General features: G+C 45.3%; 1 protein-coding gene and 1 non-coding gene across 3 annotated transcripts in view; both read right to left on the bottom strand.

The window, feature by feature from the left end:
* The window catches only part of DPYSL2 (dihydropyrimidinase like 2), a 121,914-nt gene that overhangs the window by 31,907 nt on the left and 68,059 nt on the right, over nucleotides 1-21,948 (bottom strand). For both annotated transcript variants that reach the window (XM_055427257.2, XM_055427259.2), the window contains exons 4-7: nucleotides 4,552-4,716; nucleotides 2,324-2,385; nucleotides 1,281-1,361; nucleotides 226-294 (exon numbers count right to left, since the gene is read on the bottom strand). In XM_055427257.2, coding sequence (XP_055283232.1) covers nucleotides 226-294; nucleotides 1,281-1,361; nucleotides 2,324-2,385; nucleotides 4,552-4,716 — 377 coding nt within the window. The remainder of the gene's footprint in view (nucleotides 1-225; nucleotides 295-1,280; nucleotides 1,362-2,323; nucleotides 2,386-4,551; nucleotides 4,717-21,948) is intronic.
* On the bottom strand, nucleotides 5,861-5,932 carry TRNAH-GUG (transfer RNA histidin (anticodon GUG)). Its single transcript has one exon. It is a non-coding gene; the product is annotated as a tRNA-His (tRNA).

Raw genomic sequence — 21,948 nt, 5'->3', positions numbered from 1 at the left:
TAGGTTAAAAAAGCCACACTGCTTTACCCCACAGCACATTCTAACACTTCACTTTAGAAGTGTGTAGACACTTCTCAGTGGCGGACTGTGACTTCTCCAGGGACCAAAATCAGCATCCGAGGGAAAAAACCGACATTCTCAACAGGCAGGATGTGGGCGCTTTGTGGCTCTGGCGGCGCCTGCCCCAGAACACAGATTCATCCCCTCCATTCAGCAGGCACTCACCTCCTCAGGCCGGCTCAGCACATGTCCTTCAGGGCCCGTGATGCCCAGATCCAGAATCCTCTGCTGCTCCTGCAATGTTTAAAGAAAACCAGGTTGTCAACCCAGTCAATCTGAAAGGAAATCAACTCTGAATAGTCATTGGAAGTACTGATGCTGAAGCTGAAGCTCCAGTACTCTGGCCACCTGATATGAAGAGTCGACTTCATTAAAAAAGACCCTGATGCTGGGAAAGATTGAAGGCAGGAGGAGAAGAGGATGACAGAGGATGAGATGGTTGGATGTCATCACCAACTCAACGGACAGCAAACTCTGAGAGATGGCAAAGGACAGGGAAGCCTGGCATGCTGCAGTCCATGGAGTCACAAAGTGTTGGACACGAACCGAACAACAACAAGGCTGTCAGGGGGAACTGGATCCCACATGAGCCTGATTGCCAAGATCTGGGTAAAAATCACTCCGATGAGACATCAAAATGGAACTGCTGGGACTTTCCTGCTGGTTCAGTGGTTACAACTCCATACTTCCAACTGAGGGGGTACGGGTTTGATCCCTGATCGGGGAACTAAGATCCCACATGCCATGCAGCATGACCAAAAATTAAATTAAAGTGGCACTTTTGACCCTCATCCCAAGATCCCACGAAGAGAGGGCTTGGTACCCCGTCCCTGGTCCTGCCTGAGTTATGACAGATCAGTTACAGCCTCCCCAACAGTACAGCTATCCCCTAGGATGCTAAGAGCCAATATATCCTCAGTCCTGGGCTACAGTGTGACATATCTATATGTGGGTGTCCACATCTGCCTCCCCACAAGCAGCCACATCACAGCGCTGAGAGAAAGGGCTTCTCTATGGAAAGGCTGTTCGTCCTGAGAACACACCAAGGGGCGCGTGCATCTCCGACCTTCATGCTGTTGTGAGACTGTTCCCACGGTCCCCCCAGGTCACTCTGCTTGTCCTCCCTGGACGTGAGCTTTGGCAGCGGCAGCCACTCTGCTCCCTCGAGCCTGCCTCTCGCCCAGTGGATCACATGGCGGTGACAACGTGGAAGCACGCACCTCTGCGATGATGTCGCCGTTCTCCGCATGGACCTGGGCAATCGCTCCAATATCCCGGATCACGCTCAGGACTTCATAGATCTGAGAGAGGGAGGGCGTGGGATCAGAGACAGGGAACTCAGTGTTCCTGGTCACAAGTACCACCACCTCCCTGTCAACCACCAGGATTAGCACCAGGACCCCTCAATGCTTCTATGAAAGCCAGCTTTTCTGACATGCCCAAGGGCAGTGTTTCCGGTCACACGTAGCAGAGAAGGACCTCTCAGTAATTAACAGATAATCAACAGAGGCAGTATAACCTACAAGGGCTTAGAGGAGGAGAAGCTGGTTGGTGACACCAGCTCTGCACCAGGTTTTCTGAGCAGGGTCTGAGAACCCCTCTCTGTTATACTGTCCCAGGCAGGTGGCTGATTCCAGAGCCTGGGTACACCAGTCCTGGGGGGCCAGGGCACGGGCTTCATACCATCCCCTGAAGGGAGTGACGTCAGGGACTTCATCCACCAACCATTTCCCATGAGCATACACTGGAGGCAGCTGTGAAGACAGCAGCAGTCCAAGCTGAGTTTATTTTTGTGTGTGGTGTCAGGGAGTGCTCCCATTGCATTTTTTTACATGTAGCTGTCCAGTTTTCCCAGCACCACTTATTGAAGAGACTGTCTTTTCTCCACTGTATATTCTTGCCTCTTTTGACATAGATTAGGTGACCATAGGTGCATGGGTTTATCTCTGGGCTTTCTATCTTGCTCCATTGATCTATGTTTTTGTTTTTGTGCCAGTACCATACTGCCAGGTGTAAAACAGATAGCTAGTGGGAAGCTGCAGTATAGCACAGGAAGTTCAGTTCAGTGCTCTGTGAGGACCTAGAGGGGTAGATGGAGGTCCAAGAGAGAGGAGATATATGTGTACATATAGCTGATTCATTTGGTTATATAGCAGAAACTAACGCAACATTATAAAGAAACTACATGCCAAAAAAAAAAAAAAAGACAACAGCAGTGGCCCAAATGTACCAAATGCCAGTAAGAAAAGCCGGCTTTTCTTACCTGGGAATCCGTGAGCTGGAAGCGATCTTTGAAAGCCATGTAAACGAGGAAGGAATTCACCCCTAGAGGACAGACAAAACAGAGAGGTGGAGACATGATTCACAGATAAACCAAATAATCTGGACAGGAATAAGGAAGTTATAATATGCATATGTGTGTGGAGAGAGAAACTCAGAAAGAGGAAGAAAGGAAGAGATAAAGACAGAGACAGAAAGATAAGATAAATAAATGTGATAAAATACAAACAACTGGCAAATCTGGTACTAGGGTGCATAAGGGTTCTTTTTAATATTTGTACAGTTTTCTCTAAATTTAAAACTATATCAAAATTTTCAATTGCCAGTATTTTTACACCCATTTTCACAGCAGCATTGTTCAAAACAGCCAAAAGGTAAAAGCAAAATAAGTCTCCATGGATGAAGGGCTAAACAAAATGTCCATCCATACAATGGAATATTATTCAGCCTTAAAATGAAGGGAATTCTAACACAGGCTACAAGGTGGATGATGAGCCTTGAGGACATTCTGCTAAGTGAAATAGGCCAGTCACAAAAGGACAAACACTGTAGGATTCCACTATATGCCAAATTCACAGGGACAACAAGCAGCATGGGGTTAGGGGAAGGGAAAGGGAAAGGTATGGTTTAACGGAGACAGAGTTTTAGTTTGGAAAGACGAAAGAAAGGTCTGGAGATGGATGATGGTGATGGCCGCACAACAAAGGGAATGCCCTTAGTGTCACTGAGCTGTACATTTAAAATGACTAAGACGGCAAATTTCACAGTATGCTGTATTCTACCATAATCAAAAGTTAAACATTAAAAAGAAATTTGCTCCTAACTGTTGTGACTTTAACAAGAAAGTGAATTCAAAGGTCTATAATAAATGTCTTTTCTCTGGTAAACTGACTGCCTTCTATGCTGATTTTTCAGAAATGTTTTAAGTAAGAAAAGGTCTGTGGGTGCAACAGCAGATGTCACACTTCTCACCCTGGCATTTTAGAGTTCTTGCTTCCAAAAGCACCAGATGAAACATCCCTGCTCAACATCCATCACACGGGTAAACAACTGTACTGACAACCTGCTAGCCTTGGAACTTAATTCAAGCCACGGCGGGTGCTGGAAGCTGCCTGTGTTCAATGCCTTGGGACACTTCGGCCCTTCTCTCCTGCTAGACAACAGTTGCTATGGGAACCCTCCATGCTGATGTTAAGCAAATTCATTATTAGCATTTAATCCATTTGAGTCTCAGTATTTGCAAAAGTGAGAAAGGTCAAGGATTACCTAGTTTCTTTCATGTGGGAATGAATCTTAGGGTATCTAATCCAATATTCTCATGTGAGACTTTCTGTTAAATTGAGACTCATAAAATTTAAGTGATTTGGCCAAGGTCACACAGTTAGTTTGTGGAAGAGCAGAGAAATAAGCCCCAGACTACAGATTATTATTCTAAGCTTTTTCCACCATATCTGTAGATATCTACCATATCTATGCCTAGATTTTACTCTCAGCTCATGGTATTTCTGAGCCTAGAAGTTCCAGAACCATAAAGCATAGACGTTTCCTTGATGATTTGGATCCAAAGAGGTCAACATGTGACCCCATGTGATCTCCAATCTATAGCCAAGGTCAAGAAGACCCCCAAAGATGATGCTGTCTGATAACATCACCCAAATCCCTAAGGTTCCTGTGGATAAGAGGGACCCAGAGGCACCTGGAGGTGGTTACGATCCCCCCAACATCCCTGGAATCTTTTAGAACCCAGTCCTTAGAATCTGGTTCCCCCAAATAGTCCTATAGTACAAAAAAAAAGACACCTCATGTGGTTCCAGAGCCTCATCACCCTCAAATCTACCCTGGTTCTCCTGGGTTTGCAAACAGAGGCTGCCAAAGTCCTGTACTCAGAGTCCCGGGCTCTCCTCTAAGATTACCCAGAATCCTCCCTGGGAGGTTCACTCTCCTCCTTTAAGAGCAAATCCCTCTCTCATCCTCAACTCCCCAGCCTGGCAGGCACGTACACATAGTGTGCTTACACCAATAAGCTGTGAGCAGTTGTCTGACCATGGCCATGCCCAGCACAAGTTGCAGGCCACGCCCTCCCTCCTGGCACACAAGGCAGGTGCAGAAGGCCCCTAGGAGCACTGTTTACACAGCTTTTCTTCAGAGCTGGGGCAGCTCGTGGGCTGAGAAGGGAACACCCCCAGGAAGTGTTGGGTGGGCACAACCTACCATGGTCCTTCACCAGGGCCTCCATCTCCTCCTGCACACCCTTGTGCCATTCAGTGATGTCCACGTGCAGAGAGTAGTCACAGCAGGACTTGCTGTCGGCCCATTCCCGCCACTGGTCGAAGGCGGCCAGCAGGCTCGTCCCAGGCTCAGGAACCACGTGGTCAACTAGAAAGGAACAGAATTGTCGTCGTCACCAATAGGAGCTTCCAGGTGTACAAGCCAGAAGCTGTTTCCCCATTTCAACCCTGAACAAGGACTCAAAGTTAAATGGAACTCTACCACCAGGTTCTAAGAATCCACTTAACCAGCAGACAACCCAAAAAGGAGAAAGCAGAAACTTGGCATGGCATGACTGCTCCAGTGAAACCATGCATGACCTGCCCAGATCTGATTTCCCGGCGCAAAACCCCTGAAAGCACAGACCTCAGGCACATTTCACGGACAACGAGTCCTTTTGGACAATGGCAGTGTCAAATGGCAAGCCGGAGCCACCAAGCCCTTTTCTGTGTTGATAGCTCTTTTGGGGACACCCTCCACCAGACAACAGAGAGCTTGAAGATGCTGGACCAGAGCCATGCAGACGGGGCCTTTTAAAAGGGCCCAGCAAATGCTTCTCCGTCTTTCGGCTAAGATCAAATGTAAAGTTTCCCCGGCATATCCACTATCTCATCACCACTCGGATTTCTGAAGCATAATACCACTTTGTAATTCAAGGGCGATCGTTCATCCTAAGAGTTCAAAGTATTTTAAAACTGCAGTTATTGTTATATTATTATTGAAGTAGGCTGATAGGGAGTACAGAGGACTAGTCAGGCTCACGTGGCTTTGTTTCCTGGCTCCACTCCGCACTGGCAAGGGGAGCTACTTCATCTCCACTACCCTAAGTTTCTGGATTGGTTTCAAATAGAGATATGGGCACTTCCCTGGTAGTCCAGTAGTTAATACTTTGCCTTCCAATGAAGGGGGCACGGGTTTGATCCCTGTTTGGGGAGCTAAGATCCCACATGCCTTGGGGCCAAAAAAACGAAATATAAAACAGAAACAATATTGTAACAAAGTCAATAAAGACTTTAAAAAGAGGTCCACATCAAGAAAAATATTTTTTAAAAAAACAGGGATATTACATACCACATACATTGGTTATGAGGATTCAATGAGACAGCATATCTATCAACACTATGTGATTTGGTCACTAAATCATGTCGAACTCTTTGCAACCCCATGAACTATAACCCACCAGGCTCTCTGTCCATGGGATTTCCCAGGCAAGAATATTGGAGTGGGTTGCCATTTCCTTCTCCATGAGATCTTCTCCACCCAGGGATCGAACCTGGGTCTCCTGCATCACAGGCAGATTCTTTACCAACTGAGCCACCAGGGAAGTCCAACCTTATATCCCTCCCCAATTTAAATCCTCCAATGGTTTCCCCTTACTCTTCAGATAAAAAATTTTTTTAATATTTGTCTATTTATTTGGCTGTACCAGGTTTTAGTACAGCAGCAGGATCTTTGCTGAAACAGGTAGGATCTTTAGTTTCGAACTCTTAGTAGCAGCATGGGGGATCTAGTTCCCTAATCAGAGATCAAACACAGGTCCCCTGTCCTGGGAGTGCAGAGTCTTATCCACTGGACTTCCCCGATGGCTCAGTGGTAAAGAATCCACCTGCAATGAGGAGTGTGGGTTTGATCCCTGGGTGGGAAAGATCCACTAGAGGAAAAAATGGCAACCCCCCCCAAGTATTCCTCCCTGGAAAATCCCATGGACAGAGCAGTCTTACAGTCCATGGGGTTTCAGAGATTCTGACACAACTGAGCACACTCCAGGGAAGTCCCCAGATAAAAGTTAAAAAGTTTCCAACAAGATCCTCGCCTACCTCTAGAAATCACCCTGGACCATCTTCCCCTTGCACTCTGCTCACCAGCTGCTCATGGCTGCCTTTGAGTTGCTATAATATTATCAGCCTGCTCCCCTCTGCCACAGGGCCTTTGCATGGGCTGTGGTCTCTCTTAGGTCTTGAAGAGCTCTCGCCCAACTGCCATGATTATTATTACTCATCTTCTTCCCAGAGACACTCAAACACAAACCAGAGTGATGTGTCCAAGGTCAATTCAAACTTATGCAACCAAGAGGACAAAACCCAGGACTCTTGATGCCTAAAGCAATGAATCATTTTTCTATATATTAGATTTTCTACAGCCAGGTAAGCAGTTCTCAGCTAAGAAAATGCCAGCACAGGCAACACTAATGAGGTTGAGTTTCTGAACTGGATCAAATCTCACAGACACTGCTCAACTGCAATCAATTAAGCTTGGCTTTATCTGCCTGGAAAATATGCACATCGAAGCTGAATTTTCTTCTGACAAAATTTACTTTTTATAAGTAGCAGCATATGTAATTAATAGGTAAATACACAGCTGGTATTATAATACATATAACATATAATGTTACCTAATGAAAGCAATGAGGATGTATACTTTTTTTGGGCATATAATTGCCTTACAATGTTGTGTTAGTTTCTTCTGCAGGAGGTACACTTCCAATACAAGTCTGTTCCATCTGCTAACATAGAAACTCTGACAAAAGGATTCCAATTTTTCTTTCTAAAGTGGTTCCCCCTGCCCTCAGCAAAAGAAAAAAAAAAGGACTAAAATTTGACTTAGTAGCAATCATAGTTTTGGCAGAATCTTCCCTGTCACACCCTTTGCTTCATCACTTGCCCTCCTCCAAAGCTTCCAGTAGCTGCTCATCATCTGTAGAGCAAAACTCCAACTCCTCTTTTTGGTCATGAAAATCAGCCCCAACTTATCTCTCCAACGTAATCTCTGCTACCTATCCACTGCTCACCACCTTCAGGCCACCCTGGCCGGCGATGTTTCATTCTTTGACCTGCCAACTCTCCCACCCCCAGATCTTTGCAGGGGCAGTGCCCTCTCTTTGGAAATCCATTCACCTTGCTCTTTCCTTGGGCATCTCAGCTTTTTTTCCCCCTTCTGATTGGGTTAAATATCAGCATCCCAGGGTCACATTCCCATTTGCAGCAGTTTCTGCATCAGGTTTCCCTATTTTGTGGCAAGTATAGAGGACTGGAGGGCTACAGTCCATGGGGTCACAAAGAGTCAGACACGACTGAGCACACTTTACTCTCTGACTCCAGCCCCAACTCCACCCCACCCCACCCTCCTCCATGGGATGTAAAGTCTCCCAGAGCAGGGTGTGGCTGCACTGATACAGGAAGTGCCCAATATGTGTTTTCAACAAATGAATGAATGCTCCCTTCCAGCTCACACATCACCCTGAAAGATAGGTCAAGCTCAGAAGGGCATGCCCTCCTGGGAACACAACCAGATTTTCCTGTTCAACCCCAAGCATATGTAACATCCGGTGCTAGGCTCCTCAAACTTCAGAGAAAATTATCTTGAGAGCTAATTAAAACCCAGTTTCCTGGACATCACTCCCAGACTTTCAGAGTCTGTAGGCCTGGGCAGGGACCTGAGAATCTGCACTTTTAATAAGTTCCCTGGGAGCTGGGAATCTTCCTGGGACCACCCTGAGTATCACTTGCTGTTATTGTTGCTTAGTCGCTCAGTCGTGCCCGACTGTTTGTAACCCCATGGAAGGTAGCCCACCAGGCTCCTCTGTCCATGGGATTTCCCAGGCAAGAATACTGAAATGGGTTGCCACTTCCTTCTCCAGGGGATCTTCCTGACTCAGGGGTCGAACCCTGTCTCCTTCACTGGCAGGAGGATTCTTTACCACTGAGCCACCAGGGAAGCTGAGTGCAAACCTTTTCCCATTGACTCCCCTCACCAAGGTCATTCACTTGTGCCCCTTTTACCATCAGGGTCCTGTTTTCTACAAAACAGCTTTATCACGTACCAAAAATATCCGGTTCCCTCCCTATCCAAAAACAGCTCTTAGAGTTATGAACCATTGAAAACTCAGGACACAGGCAAAGCTGAGGACTTTGGGGAATAAACACATTTCCTGCCAGAATGAACGACACTCAGAAACGTGTCCATGAGAAGACTCCACATGTTTTCCCACAGTTCTCTTTCCACAGAAGCTCTCCTGGGAAGAGCTGCTCCAGAGAACAGGGCAGAATGTCACAGTCATTTCCGGAGGGAGCAGAGATGCCCCTCCGAGGAGGATAGAGCCTGGAAACGACTTGCATGGAACCCACAGGCCTTTTCCCTGGTAACTGTCCTAAGCCATCTGTCCCTGGGAGGGCCTGGCTTCTGTCTTAGAGGGACATCTCATCAACCCAGTCTGGCAGCAGGCAGGGAAAAGAAGATGGCCTTTGGGGTCAGTGAACCCCAAGTTCTGATGCTGACTCCCACAGCGTCACCCTTCTGCTGTGTATATTCCTTGAAACCACCATCTCTTCACATATGAAACATGGGCATCAAGCATCCATGCATGCAGGGCTTCAAGAAGTTCAAGAAAGCATGTGAAAGCTTCCCTAGTGGCTCAGTGGCAAAGAATCCACCTGCCAATGCAAGAGACCCAGGTTCGATCTTTGGTCTCAGAACATCCTCATACTGCGGGGCAACTACACCCAGTTCACCACAATTATTGAGCCTGGGCTCTAGAGCCCCAGAGCTGCAACACTGAAGCCCATGTACCCAAGAGCGTGTGCTCCACAACAAGAAAAGCCACCACAATCAGAAGCCCACACACGGTTACTAGAGAGTATCCCCAGCTCGCTGCAACTAGAGAAAAGCCCATGCAGCAACGAAGACCCAGCACAGCCAAAAATAAATAAATAACTAAAATTAATTTTTATAAAAAGAAAGCACGGGAAAGCACCTGGCAAAATGTCTGGCACGCACTGAGTTTTCATACCCTCAGGAGGAGCATCAGAAACACCACTGTGGTTTCAGTGGGAGGCCTGTGAATCTGGTTTATGACGGAGCCAAAACATGCCCCAAGACAGTGGCCTGAATTGAGGTGTTCCAACCAGTGTCTGGAAGTGCTTGCATCTAGAGGACACCAGCAATTTCCCAAGGACTTTTATTATTCCTCTTAAAACTGTCAAGGATGTTACTTTTTTTTTAACAGCTTTATTGCGATATAATCCACATACCAGCCAATTTACACATTTAAACTGTACAGTTCAATGGTTTTTAGTCTCGTCACAGAGGTCTGCAACCGTCACCACAATCTAATTGCAGAACATCACCCACAAAAAGAAACCCCATACTCATCAGCAGCCCCTCCCCAACCCCCCCCAACTCTGCAACTCCCAGCCCTAAGCGACCACTAATTCACTTTCTGTCTCTATGGATTTGCCTATTCTGGATATTTCATATAAAAAAAGAATCATACAGCATGTGGTCTTTCGTGTCTGGCTTCTTGCAATCAGCATGGTGTTTTCATGGTTCATCCATTATAGCGTGTATCAGCACTTCACTGCTTTTTACTGCCTTGAGTGGTTTTGGTATCCTATTGTTATATGTTCTGGATATCAGCAAAGTGTTAACGCCATGTAAATACATTGCTGCTCCTGAAAAATTCAAATCTAGGGCCTCTTTGGAGTTTGCAGCATTTAAAAAACCCTATTTAAAGTCCATGGGGCTGCAAAGAGTTGGACAGGACTTAGCAACTAAACAACAACAACGGTATTTATGGCAGACTAGATGGCCCAGCAGGTAAAGAATCCACCTGCAGTGCAGGAGATACAGGTTCAATCCCTGGGTCAGGAAGATCCCCTAGAGGAAGAAATGGCAACCCACTCCAGTATACTTGCCTGGAGAATCCCATGGAGACAGGAGCCTGGCGGACTACAGTCCATGGGGTCACAAAGAGTCGGATAAAACTGAGTGACTAAGCACCCCATCGTGGTAATTATAAGCACACCATCATGGTAATTAAAGATTCACATGTAGTTATAAGAAATGACACAGAGAGAGCCTCAGACCCTCCACCCAGTCTGATACCCCCTCCACAAGGGTAGTATCTTGTTAAAGTGCATACAACATCACACCTAGGAAGTCAGCCCTGACATAATCTAAGACCCCATATTTTTAAAAGGCCAGTGGTTAGTGTTTCTGATCAGTTCTTCATATTTAGAACATAGATGCCAGAAAAGTCACCCCCACAGTCGTCCTGGAATTGAGGGGGCTGAATAGGAACCATATTCCAAGCCTGCTGGGAGGATAAGCAGATGGAGCAGGAGGAAGATGGGTGTGGGGACTCAGTCCTGCCGGGTTCCATCGAAGGCCCTCCCTCTGCATCTCTGGAGCCTCAAACACAGACCCCTGTAGCAGCAGATCTAGAATCTCCGGTAGTCAGTACACACACCGCCCATGCTCCCTGGGGCCTTCAGCCCATCAGAATTGCCCCTCTCCAGCCCCCCATTCCAGAATCAGCACTGGGCCTCCTTCCCCAGGCTCTGCGCTTAGCTGTGTGCACGTTGGCCTCTCCCATTTCCATCTGAGATAAATTAATGGACCTGAATTAAAAGCAAACCACCAGGGAGATGACAGCACAACCACCGCTGGCTTATCTCTGGAGTTGCCGGGCCGGCGTCTTCTCAGCCGAAGGCCAGGTGACCTATTCAGCAGAGTGTGGCTTTTGTTGCTGGAGAGATAAGAGCCTTTGGGGAGTCCGGGCTGCCGGTTAGGATAACATGGTTTTTGTCTTCAAAAGAGGCAGAAAGGGAAGAGAAAGCACCTGCGCCGGGGAATATAGGAGATGCAGGGGAGGAGAGGCGAGGTCAGATGACTGAGTTCCTGGTCTGTTCTGCCATCTCTTCATCACGTGACTGTGGGTGAGACAGTCAACCTCTGGGGACTTGACATACCTCATCTGTAAAATGGGATTGATACTAGTCCCTAACCCACAGGTTTCTAGTGAGGTAAAAATTAGTCAATACAGAAACTACTCTGAAGAGTGGCTGCTACACAAGCATGCTCAAAAAGAGCATGAAGACAGAGTTATTAACACAATACTTCATAAGGAAAACTCCCTCGTAGATCCCTTTGTGAAATATTCAAATGCCTCTAAACCACATGCTTCCAGGGCTAACTACTCGCCTTGTGCAAATATACTGCTTCTCTTGCCATGCAAGGAAACATTTTCCTAGAAGTTAGAACTATCTAGAACAATTGCAGGCATACCAACTGCTCGAACCTTGAGGCACCAGGGTCATCGTCTTATTTCTCTCTTCCCCAAACTTCCTTTGACATTATCTTTCTTTTAAAACTAAGCGAGTATTCCCCAGTGGCTCGTGGGTAAAGAATCTGCCTGCAGTGCAGGAAACACAGGAGATGTGGGTTTGATCCCTGGGTCGGAAGGATCCCCTGGAGGAGGAAATGGCAACTCGCTCCAGCATTCTTGCCTAGGAAATCCCATGGATAGAGGAGCCAGGCGGGTCCATGGGGTGACAGAGTCAGACACAACTGAGCAACTGAGCACATATGTTCATCTCAACCATGTCGAGCCATGAGAAACCATTCAGTGTCCAGTGATCACTGCTAGAATCATTAAGCTAGAGATCTGGTGGGAAGAAAGGCCATGGCAGGAGTCAGTAAAATGTATTTATAAAACAAACAGCCTCTTCATTGATCTGATGAGTAGCCAGCTATGGAGCAAACAAACTCCGCTCCTAAAACACTATTTTAATATTATTTTGGGAAAAAAAATATTGGGTTGGCCAAAAGCTTTGTTCGAGTTTTTCCACAGATGTATGGAAAAACCCGAACGAACTTTTGGGCCAACCCAGTACACTAAAAGGTACACGTAAGAATGGCACTGCTCCGTCCTTAGGCTGCTGCTCACTTCCTGCCCTGCCTTTCTGGCCAAGCTCTGGAAAGGGGTGAATGCTGTCAACACCCCATGTTTCTGCCCCCCTTCACTCTCGGCCCACTGCACCCTTGCCTCTCCCTGCCTGAACTCACCCCGGGTTCATCCCAGCACTGCCCATACCATCTTGGTGTGACTCCCCAAAGCACCAATACCCCATCTCCGAGACAGAGCAGTTTCCTGTGTCTTGATTCATCCTTGGCCTCAGACTCAATACTCCCTGGGGGATGGATCTGGGGACCTGTGCCTTCTTCAGTCTCAGGCAAATCCCTATGCAAAGCAGCTGGAAGCAGGTGGGACCCCAAGGCTACAGCACCTATCAGGGGTGGCCCCTGCTGCCCACAGGCATCTGTGCATACAGAAGCTGCAGGTGGGCACCTGGAGCTCCCCATACCTGCAGCCCACGCCCTCTGCCCCCCAGACTTCCCTTCCCGTGGCTTGGGCCTGCTGGAAGGAGGTTGACCATTCCTTCCAGGCTGCTGGAAGGCGACCTGGAGAGCCCAGGAATCAGAGCTAAAGACAGAGGGTGGGAAAGGAGAGGTGGGGAGCAGGGCAGAGAGAAGACCCAGATTCCAAACCCAGCATTAGTTCTGATTCTAACGATGATCCTGGAAAGGCCTCTTGTCTTTTCAATCCATTTTCACAATTTAGCACAAGGCATAACCAAAGCTTCCCACTTTACGAAAACATAACTACTCGTACCTACAGAAATTTTTAAAAATAGGAATAGGACCATTAAATCATTTTATAATGTCATGCCAATGTTTGTTTGATGGCAACAATATCAACCTCACCTTGGTACAGCTCTCTAGCAAGCAGTCCACAAAGTGCTCTGGTGTGCCTTATCAGGTGACACTCAAATCAGGCAGACAGGGCAGTTTCACAGTGCTCACATCACAGACAAGGAAACTGGAGGCTATGGGACTCGCCTGCAGTTCTGCAGACACTGTCTCAGAGCTCAACTCCCAACCTGCCTTATTCAACAGCCACAACAAACCACCACCTTCTTGGCATATCTATCAATAACACACACCTCAACTTTTCAAACCTAAACCCCTTTCCATCATCGAAAACATATGCCGGTTCACTTAAGCAGGCAGCTAATGAACTTAACCCGGTGGACAGAGGGGATACAGCCAACCTGAGTCACTGAAATTCAATTTGGGGCACCAGGTAAGAGCTTGTCAATATGTCAGCACCTCGTAAAACCTTTCTCTTTGAGGCTTGGGTATAGTTTGCACACAGCCCCCTTGCATGCATGATCAAAGGCAGAGCTAATGCAATCTTTGTGTGGCAATGAAGGGCCATTTATAATGTGTAAATCCTTGAAGAGGATTTACAAACCAAATGATGCACAGAAATCCTCTCCTTGACTCATCAAAAGCAGACATGGAGTCTGAGAGCCCATCTGCAGGCAACATGGGGTCAACCTTCCAGGAAGGGGCCCACCAGAGGCAACTGGTCAGCATGGGGAGGGAAGGAAATCACCTGCTTCACCAGAAAGAGCTTCAAATCCAGCCTCCAAAGATTTAAGAGTTTGCTCTCTGCTCATTTGAGATGGATGTGCATAGTAGCGCCTCCAGGAAAAGCGTCATCAAGCCGTGAATGGTGACAGCAGATCCGGAGCCACCAAGAGGGCTTAAAGGACTTCATAGTTTGTGCACAATGATGGCACTAACTGCCCACAAGTTTTGTTTTGTTTTGTTTTGTTTTTTCACAAATTCTTTATTGACATAAGCAGTCCAGCAGACTCCACTTGAAGAGATCATTAATGGCTACAATCAGGCTCAGATCCAGAGACCCTTAGAAATGGTTCTACCTTTTTACTGATGAGGAATCTGAGTCCCAGGAAGTTTCAAGAGTCACTAGAGACACATAACGAGATGTAGCAATACCAGAACTAATCCCAGGTCTGAATCCAAAATCTATACTATTTCCTTTACTTTTCTTATTAACAGGAGAAAATATTACCTATAATCCCACCATCCTAATCATAACTATTCATCTCTTTTCTAGATCATCTTCCAGTCTCTAGATCATCTTCCAGATCTGGCATGTATATGCTGTTTCTTTATTGTTTTTTTCTCTTTCTTTTTTATTTTTGAAATTATGAAATTATGCAACACTTTTGCAGGACACTTGGAAAATACAGAGCAAAATTACATATAGTTCCACTCTATATTATAATTATTTTTTAAGTAGATAAATTAAGATTTTTTTATTGGAGTTTCAATAACAAACTCTCAAAAATTAATAGAATGGATATACAGAAAAGTAGAAGGATACAGTAGACCTAAAAAGCACTATGAACAAATTCAACGTAATTAATATTTATACAATTTTCATGTGTATCCATTTTACGTGGGTATAATCACAGGGCACATTCACTTAACTGTGGCTTTTTTCTTAACACCATGTTGTCTTAGAGTCTTCACAATTCCATTTTTTATGAGAATTATTCTTTGAAGAAACTATTACAACTTTCTTCACCATTCCCCTGTGTTGAACCTACAGATTGTTTCCACTTTTCCTCTATTATACATAACATTCCTATGGACACGTTCCTGCAAATAACTTCCCCTTACTTTTTTTTTCAGCCACTCCACATAGCTTGTGGGATCTTGGTTCCCCTACAAGGAATCGAACTCAGACACCAGCAGTGAAGGCCCTCAGTTCAACCACTGAACAGCCAGGGAATTCCCATTTTCCCCTTACTTTAAATGGTTTTCTCTGGAGAGGGTTCTAGCATCGAGTGAGCTTACTGGGTGAGTTACAGTTCTTAATACAGATGAACACATTGCATTCCAGAGCATCATCACTTCATACTGCCTCCAGCCACGCACCAGGATGTCACCCCAGCCAGCACTGCTATTTTCACTTTATTTGCCTGCTATTTAAGGGAATAAAAACAAAGCTCTTTTCATTATTCTAAGCCGTCTCTGTTTTAGATCAATGGCCACCTTCCAAGACCCAAGTAGGGGACAAAGCAATACATAAGAGAGCAGATCAACCAGCTGGACAAAGAGGTTACTGACAATTTAACCAGAATATGATGAAATGGTGACAGCCACCATGTTAGTTCTCCAGTCCCCTCATACCTTCTCTTAGCTTTGTCCATCTGAGTCATAAGCTGATCCCCTCAAGGCTGCCTTGTGAGGCCAACAAGGCAAGGCAGCAGCCCAGGCACCTGGGCCCCAAGTGCACAGAGCACAGCTGTGCTTTCTCTCAGTCCCATGAATGCTTACAGACAGATAAGACACTGAATAGGAAGTGCCCACTGCAAAGCAGCATATGATGAAACCATGGCCGGGGGGAGCAGGCAAGGGAAGCCAGAGGTGAGCATTCCAGCCAAACTCGTTAGAAAGCAAAGCCTCCAACTCCAGGTCCATGCAGAATTTCTCCAAGAGATGTTGAAATCATTGACTAACTGTGGAGAGGGCCCTGTTTCCTGTAATTAGACAGGCACGCTGAGTCTCTGTCTGGAGAAAAGTCAACTTTACAGCCCCTCGCATCCATGGATCAGTGGTGGGAGAAACACAGAGTGTGCCCCAGGCTCATGTTTGGATCCTGGAATTCCTCTAAGCCATCTGAAGTCCTGAGGATCCTCACGTACAGGGACTGCACAGGCCTGCGAGCTGGCTGACTCTCAAATGCCCTGATCAGGGCTTCAACTCCACCCATCAAATATGCTCGTGTTTGTGAACTTTAGAGTAGGGACTCGCCTGGTACTGCAGTGGTTGGGAGTCTGCCTGTCAATGCAGGGGACATGGGTTTGATCCCTGGTTCGGGAAGATCCCTCATGCTGCAGGGCAACTAAGCCCTTACACCACAACTACTGAGCCTATGCTCTAGAGCCCATGCTCCACAACAAAAGAAGCCACCATGATGAGAAGCCCACGCCCGGCAACTAGAGAAGTTCCAACAAAAATTAATTTTACATCCAAAAATTAATTTTAGATTAAAAACTAATCTAAAATAATAATTTTTTTTAAGTTAGAACACCAATTGGCAACCTGAGCTGGCACCCAGCTCTGCCATCCACTAGCTGTACAGCTCTGAATACTTCACCTTCTCTAGGCCTCAGTTTTCCTATCTGTTAAATGGAGGTAATAGCATCCCCTTGCAGGGTTGTTAGGAACTGGTGTTTATAAAGGGTTTATCCCAGTGTCTGGCAGAGTAGGTCTTACACAACCATTTGCAAAATAAATTGAAAGTAAAATAGGAATGTCTTGAGCCTATAAGACTGCTTGACCTAATTCCTGGCATGAAGTCAGTCTTCGCCACGTCCTCAATTGGACTTTGACATAGGGACGGGGCTTGGGCACTGTAGGGGCATAGAACCCTCCAGCGCTGCTGTGGGCTGGGTGGCAGGGACAGGGCTAGGGGTGGGGAGGGGCTGGTTACAGGCCCAGGTGGAGGACCCATGAGGGGTAACAATGTAGGAACGGAGCAGATAAAGACATTACTGAGAGGAGAAGGCCGGAGGCTCCCAGTGCCAGGAGAGGGGCCTAGGACTTTGAGGCATTCATCCAGCCAAACAGTCTCCAGCATAAAACTGAGTAAGACAAAAACAAGCAAAACCAATCTGTCCTGTTTACACAGCAAGTAGGCACGGGTCGTAAAATAAAAGACAGTGAGTGCTAGAGCAGGAAGGCTCATAGAGACCCTCTATCAACAGGCATAACTATAGACTTTTCACTCCCCCCCAACCAGGGAACCACCCTCCCCACCCTCTTTCTGACCCCAGGACACCATGATGGAAACAATCTTCCTGTCCAATGGAATGTCTTAAGCCTGAAGAAATGCATCTATTTGGATTATGAAGAAACGGCCAAGCAGAGCAGAGAACACAAACTAACCATCATGAAGAAAGTTCATGTAATTCCAATCACAAGCAAAGAAACCTGATCTTACCCTGGAAACATCACTGCAGTGTGAATCTCCAGCAGGCTTTCAGAATATTGACACTGTTTATATTTTCAAACGCCCCCTCACCCAGGGATACAGTAACTCCAGGCTGTGATGGATGACCTGGTTTTCCCCTTTCGCTCTCCAGACAGGGAGGAGAAGGAGGTGAGTTTCCTAACTGCTGGAAGCACTGGCAGCCCCAGGATCTGCAGATTTCCTGAGCAGACCCTCCCTTTCCATCAGCATCCTTTACCAGACACAAGGCCCCGGGTACCAGGATGACGACCAGAAGGTATGTGTTTGCATGAGTGTGTGTATATTCGCGCATGCATGTGCACGTGTGTGTGCCTGCTTGTGTGTGCACACATTTGTGTACGCCTGCCTGTGTATGTGTGTGTGTCCACCCATGCACGTGTGCCTGCTTCTCTGTGTGTATGTGCACAGATTAGTGTGTGCCTACATGCCTGTGATGGGGGCAGAAGGGTAGGGGGCGAGCTCCCTACTCTACCTCCTGTGGCCTCCAGGCTGCTTTAAGAAAATAGAAGAGACTTCCCAGGTGCTTTTTTTTTACTTTTAATTGGAGGATAATTGCTTTACAATGTTGTGTTGGTTTCTGCCATACATCAAAGTGAATCAGCCATTAAGTATACATACATCCACCTCCTCCTGAACCTACCTCCCCCCACCCCACCCCACCCCACCCCTCTAGGTCATCACAGAGCACCGGGTTGAGCTCCGCGTGTTATACAGCAGCTTCCCGCTAGCTAGCTATTTTACACAGAGTAGTGTATATATTTCAACGCTTCTCTCTCAATTGGTCCCACCCTCTCCATCCCCTGCTGTGTCCAAAAGCCTGTTCTCTACATCTGCATTCTCTATTCTTGCCCTGCAAAGAGACTTCCCGGTTTTCACCACAAAGTCTGCCATAAATAAATTCCAGACTACAAACAAATGATGAAAAGCATGCAGGAAACTAATGAGGGATGGGGACCCTAGGGCTTGGGGGGAGACAACTGAAAAGGACCCCGTGTGGAGCTGGGTCAGATTCAGCTCTGAGGAGCTCCACCTCAAAGAAGGGGTAGCCACTGGCCGCGTCGGGCCAAGATGAGGTGGCAGGGGAAACATGTGAGTAATGACACTTCCTCTGTTTGTCTCAGCCTTTGGTTGCCTGGGACTACGCGACCACAGATTCGGGGCCGGCCTGCCAAAAATAAGAGATTACAGGGCTGTGCAGAACATCACGAAAAAATAAAAGTCACACCACAAGGCTTTCACGTGCAAAGATTGCAGCTGTCTGTTTTCCTTCCTGCTGGATCCTTGTGGGGAGGGGAACCTGACCAGAAACTCAAGGATTTACAGCTTCCTAATGAAACACACAGACTGACATACATAATGTGAAGAGCTATATCGAAAGGCTCCGGCCCAAGGTCACTGTCAAGAACAGGAAAGGACAGCAAGCCCCTTCATCAAATAGGGTCACATTTACACTCCTATCAAGGGAGATAATCAAACACACCCTAGGATCTAGTGACAGTCATCTTTCTCTGAAAACACAGACCAAAGAAGAGTGAGGGTCACACCTACTGTAATTCAGGACGTCACATGTGGACACCCACCAAATAACATAATAAGGACAAGAGCACCTAGCTCAAACAAGAACTGCTGTAAACACAGGGCTCTAATTAGCAACCAAACAATTCCTCCCTTGTACAATGCTTGTACAAAGAAGGGCATGGCAACCCACTCTAGTATTCTTGCCCGGAGAATCCCATGGACAGAGGAGCCTGGTGAGCTGCAGTCCATGGGGTCGCAGAGAGTCAGACACGACTGAGTGACTAACACACTTGTACAAAGCTGCTGTCACAGACTCACTGTGTATAATAAAGAAAACAGTGGCAACCAGGCTGGAGTTCAACCCAGAAACAAAAGCACAGGGAATCCATGCTCTATTCTGTTTATTCCAACATTGCACAATTCTCCTTGCATCCCCTCCAAATAAAAGCGGCCAGGGAAGGAAGAGTTGGTGATGTCATGTGTTGACTGGGATCTATCTAGAGCCAGAATAATTGACGGGTGTTTTCCTCCTAGGAATCTGGACTGGATTCAAAAACATAGCATAACATCTCTGCAGCCTGAACCACGGTCCTTGTACCATGATGTGCTGCCCATCTCGGGCTGAGGGCTGGGAGTTCAATGGGTCTTTTTTTCTTCTTGTTGATTAAGAAGACTCTGACTAGCAGCCAGTGTATCTGGACAACAAGATCTAAGCTGGATAAGGGACCCAGCTGTTCAGGGAGCCTCCATGACACTTTATAACTGTGTGGATGGTGGAGAGTTTAGGTGCTACACAAACACCCCTGCATGACTATACATAAATTTAAGCACTTCCTCACATTATATTTTCTTCCTTCCCAGAAATGACAAGGGTAAGAGACAGCAACCCAGATGAAAATGATAACTTCAAGGGAATTTGCTTTTTATAAAATTCCTTTAAGTGTGAAAGCACTTACATGCCAAAAAATTGAAGGAAAAATTTTATTATTCCATCATTCAAAGAAAATCACTATTAATATGCTGATGTATGCCTATGCAATCTTTTTTCCCACCCACTATACATACATATATATTCTTTATGAAAATAGTATAATTTTATAGTTTAAATTACACTTCAATAAAGCTTTTCTCTAAAAAAAGGTAAAATCAAATTGGACACGTGATCAAGCCCTGCTTTCTTCCATCAATACACTGTGGACATATTCATATTAACAAATATTTTCTACAATGTTTTTTTATGACTCCATACCATTTTGTTCTAGAAGTGGCCATAATTTACTTAATCAATCCCTTATTTTGGTCACTTAGGTTGTTTCTAACTTTTCCTCACAATTGCAGTGAACATCCTTAAGACTAAATGTTTGCACATAGATTATCCTGGATCAAGGGGTATATTTTTTCTTCATAAACTTTTCTTTTTTAAATTTATTTTTTAATTGAGCATAATTGTTTCATAACAATGTGAATCAGCTATATATATACAAATATTCCCTCCCTCTTGAGCCTCATTCCCACCCATCCCCATCCTGCCCATCTAGGTCATCACAGATCACCAAGCTGAGTTCCCGGTGCTATACAGCAGCTTCCCATTAGCTATTTACTTTATGCATGGTAGTGTATATGTGTCGGTGCAACTACAATCTTAAAGTTCCTGTTAACTAGTGTCTTACTGCCCCCACAAAGGTAATCCCCATGTAAACACCTATCAGCAGTCTATGAGGCCCATTTCACAGAAACACTGGGTGAAACATCTGAAAATTTAGTAGACAAAAACTTAGCTCATTGCTAAGTTAACTTGTATTTCTTTCATTACTCATCCAGATGAATATTTCTGCTTAAGTTTAATAGTAGACTTATTTTTCTTTTGTGAATACCTTGTTCATACCCTTTACCTTCACTATTAAAGCATCTTTCATTACAATGTTACGATTTCATATTTTAAATATTATCAACTCTATGTCGTATAGTAGGAGAAGGCAATGGCAAGCCACTCCAGTCCTATTGCCTAGAAAATCCCATGGATGGAGGAGCCTGGTAGGCTGCAGTCCGTGGGGTCGCCAAGGGTCGGACACGACTGAGCGACTTCACTTTCACTTTTCACTTTCACATTGGAGGAGGAAATGGCAACCCACTCCAGTGTTCTTGCCTGGAGAATCCCAGGGACGGGGGAGCCTGGTGGGCTTCCGCCTATGGGGTCACACAGAGTCGGACACGACTGAAGTGACTTAGCAGCAGCAGCAGCAGCATGTCGTATAGTGCAAATAAAATTTCCTTCTTCTTGTTTTTCTTTTAATTATTTTACTGTGATGGGGGTTTTAATTTCTGTGTAGTCTGGTGTCACCATCTTTTCTGATTTCTACCTTTGATGAAATACCTTCTATGACTCTTTGATTATATTTATTTTCTGGTTCTTTTTTGATTTTGTTGTTCAAATTTAACTTTAACCCATTTGGAAGGTATTTTGGCATATGATTTGAGGTAGTTTACTTTTCTTTGTTTTTCAAATAGTTAACTATCTCAGCATAGTACTGTGAATATGTTATCATTCTACTATGAGTTAGAAATGTTATTTTTTTCATACACCAAATACTTAAATACAGTTGGCACTTAACAGATTTTCGATTTTTTCCTATTGATGTATGTGTCTCTTCTAGAGCTAGTACCATGCCACCTAAATTATTATATTTTTAAAATATCTAGTGGTCTCATCCTTTTCTTCATTATGTTTTTTACAAATTTCTCTTAGTTCTTATTACCTATTGATTCTTCCACCAGCACTTCAGATTCTGTCAGGTGTCCAAAAAAAGAAAAAACAACAACGCTTTTTAAAGTTTTGGTTGGAATCATACTGAATTTATAATTAATCTCTAAATAATCTCCTTCTTCAGAGTATTAGGTCTTTCTATTCATTAAAATAGCACTTTTTTAATTGATTAAAGTCTTTTCTTGGGTCCAAAACATATAAATGTAGTCTCGTAATTCTTGGTTACTTTATATTTTGTGTTGCTATTGTGAATGGGGTTTTTAAATTATATTTTCCAATTGGTTCTTTCTGGCATATAGAAAAGCTATCCATTTTTAATAATATATTTCTATACTCAGTCATCTTAATAAATCTTTTTCTTAGAGCC

This window comes from Moschus berezovskii, chromosome 7, assembly GCF_049115385.1.
Source record: "Moschus berezovskii isolate FMDL1 chromosome 7, NW_MosBer_1.0, whole genome shotgun sequence".
In the NCBI taxonomy this organism is placed as follows: domain Eukaryota; kingdom Metazoa; phylum Chordata; class Mammalia; order Artiodactyla; family Moschidae; genus Moschus; species Moschus berezovskii.
Note: the sequence above shows the minus strand (reverse complement) of the source record. Positions and strands in the feature narration are given on the sequence as shown.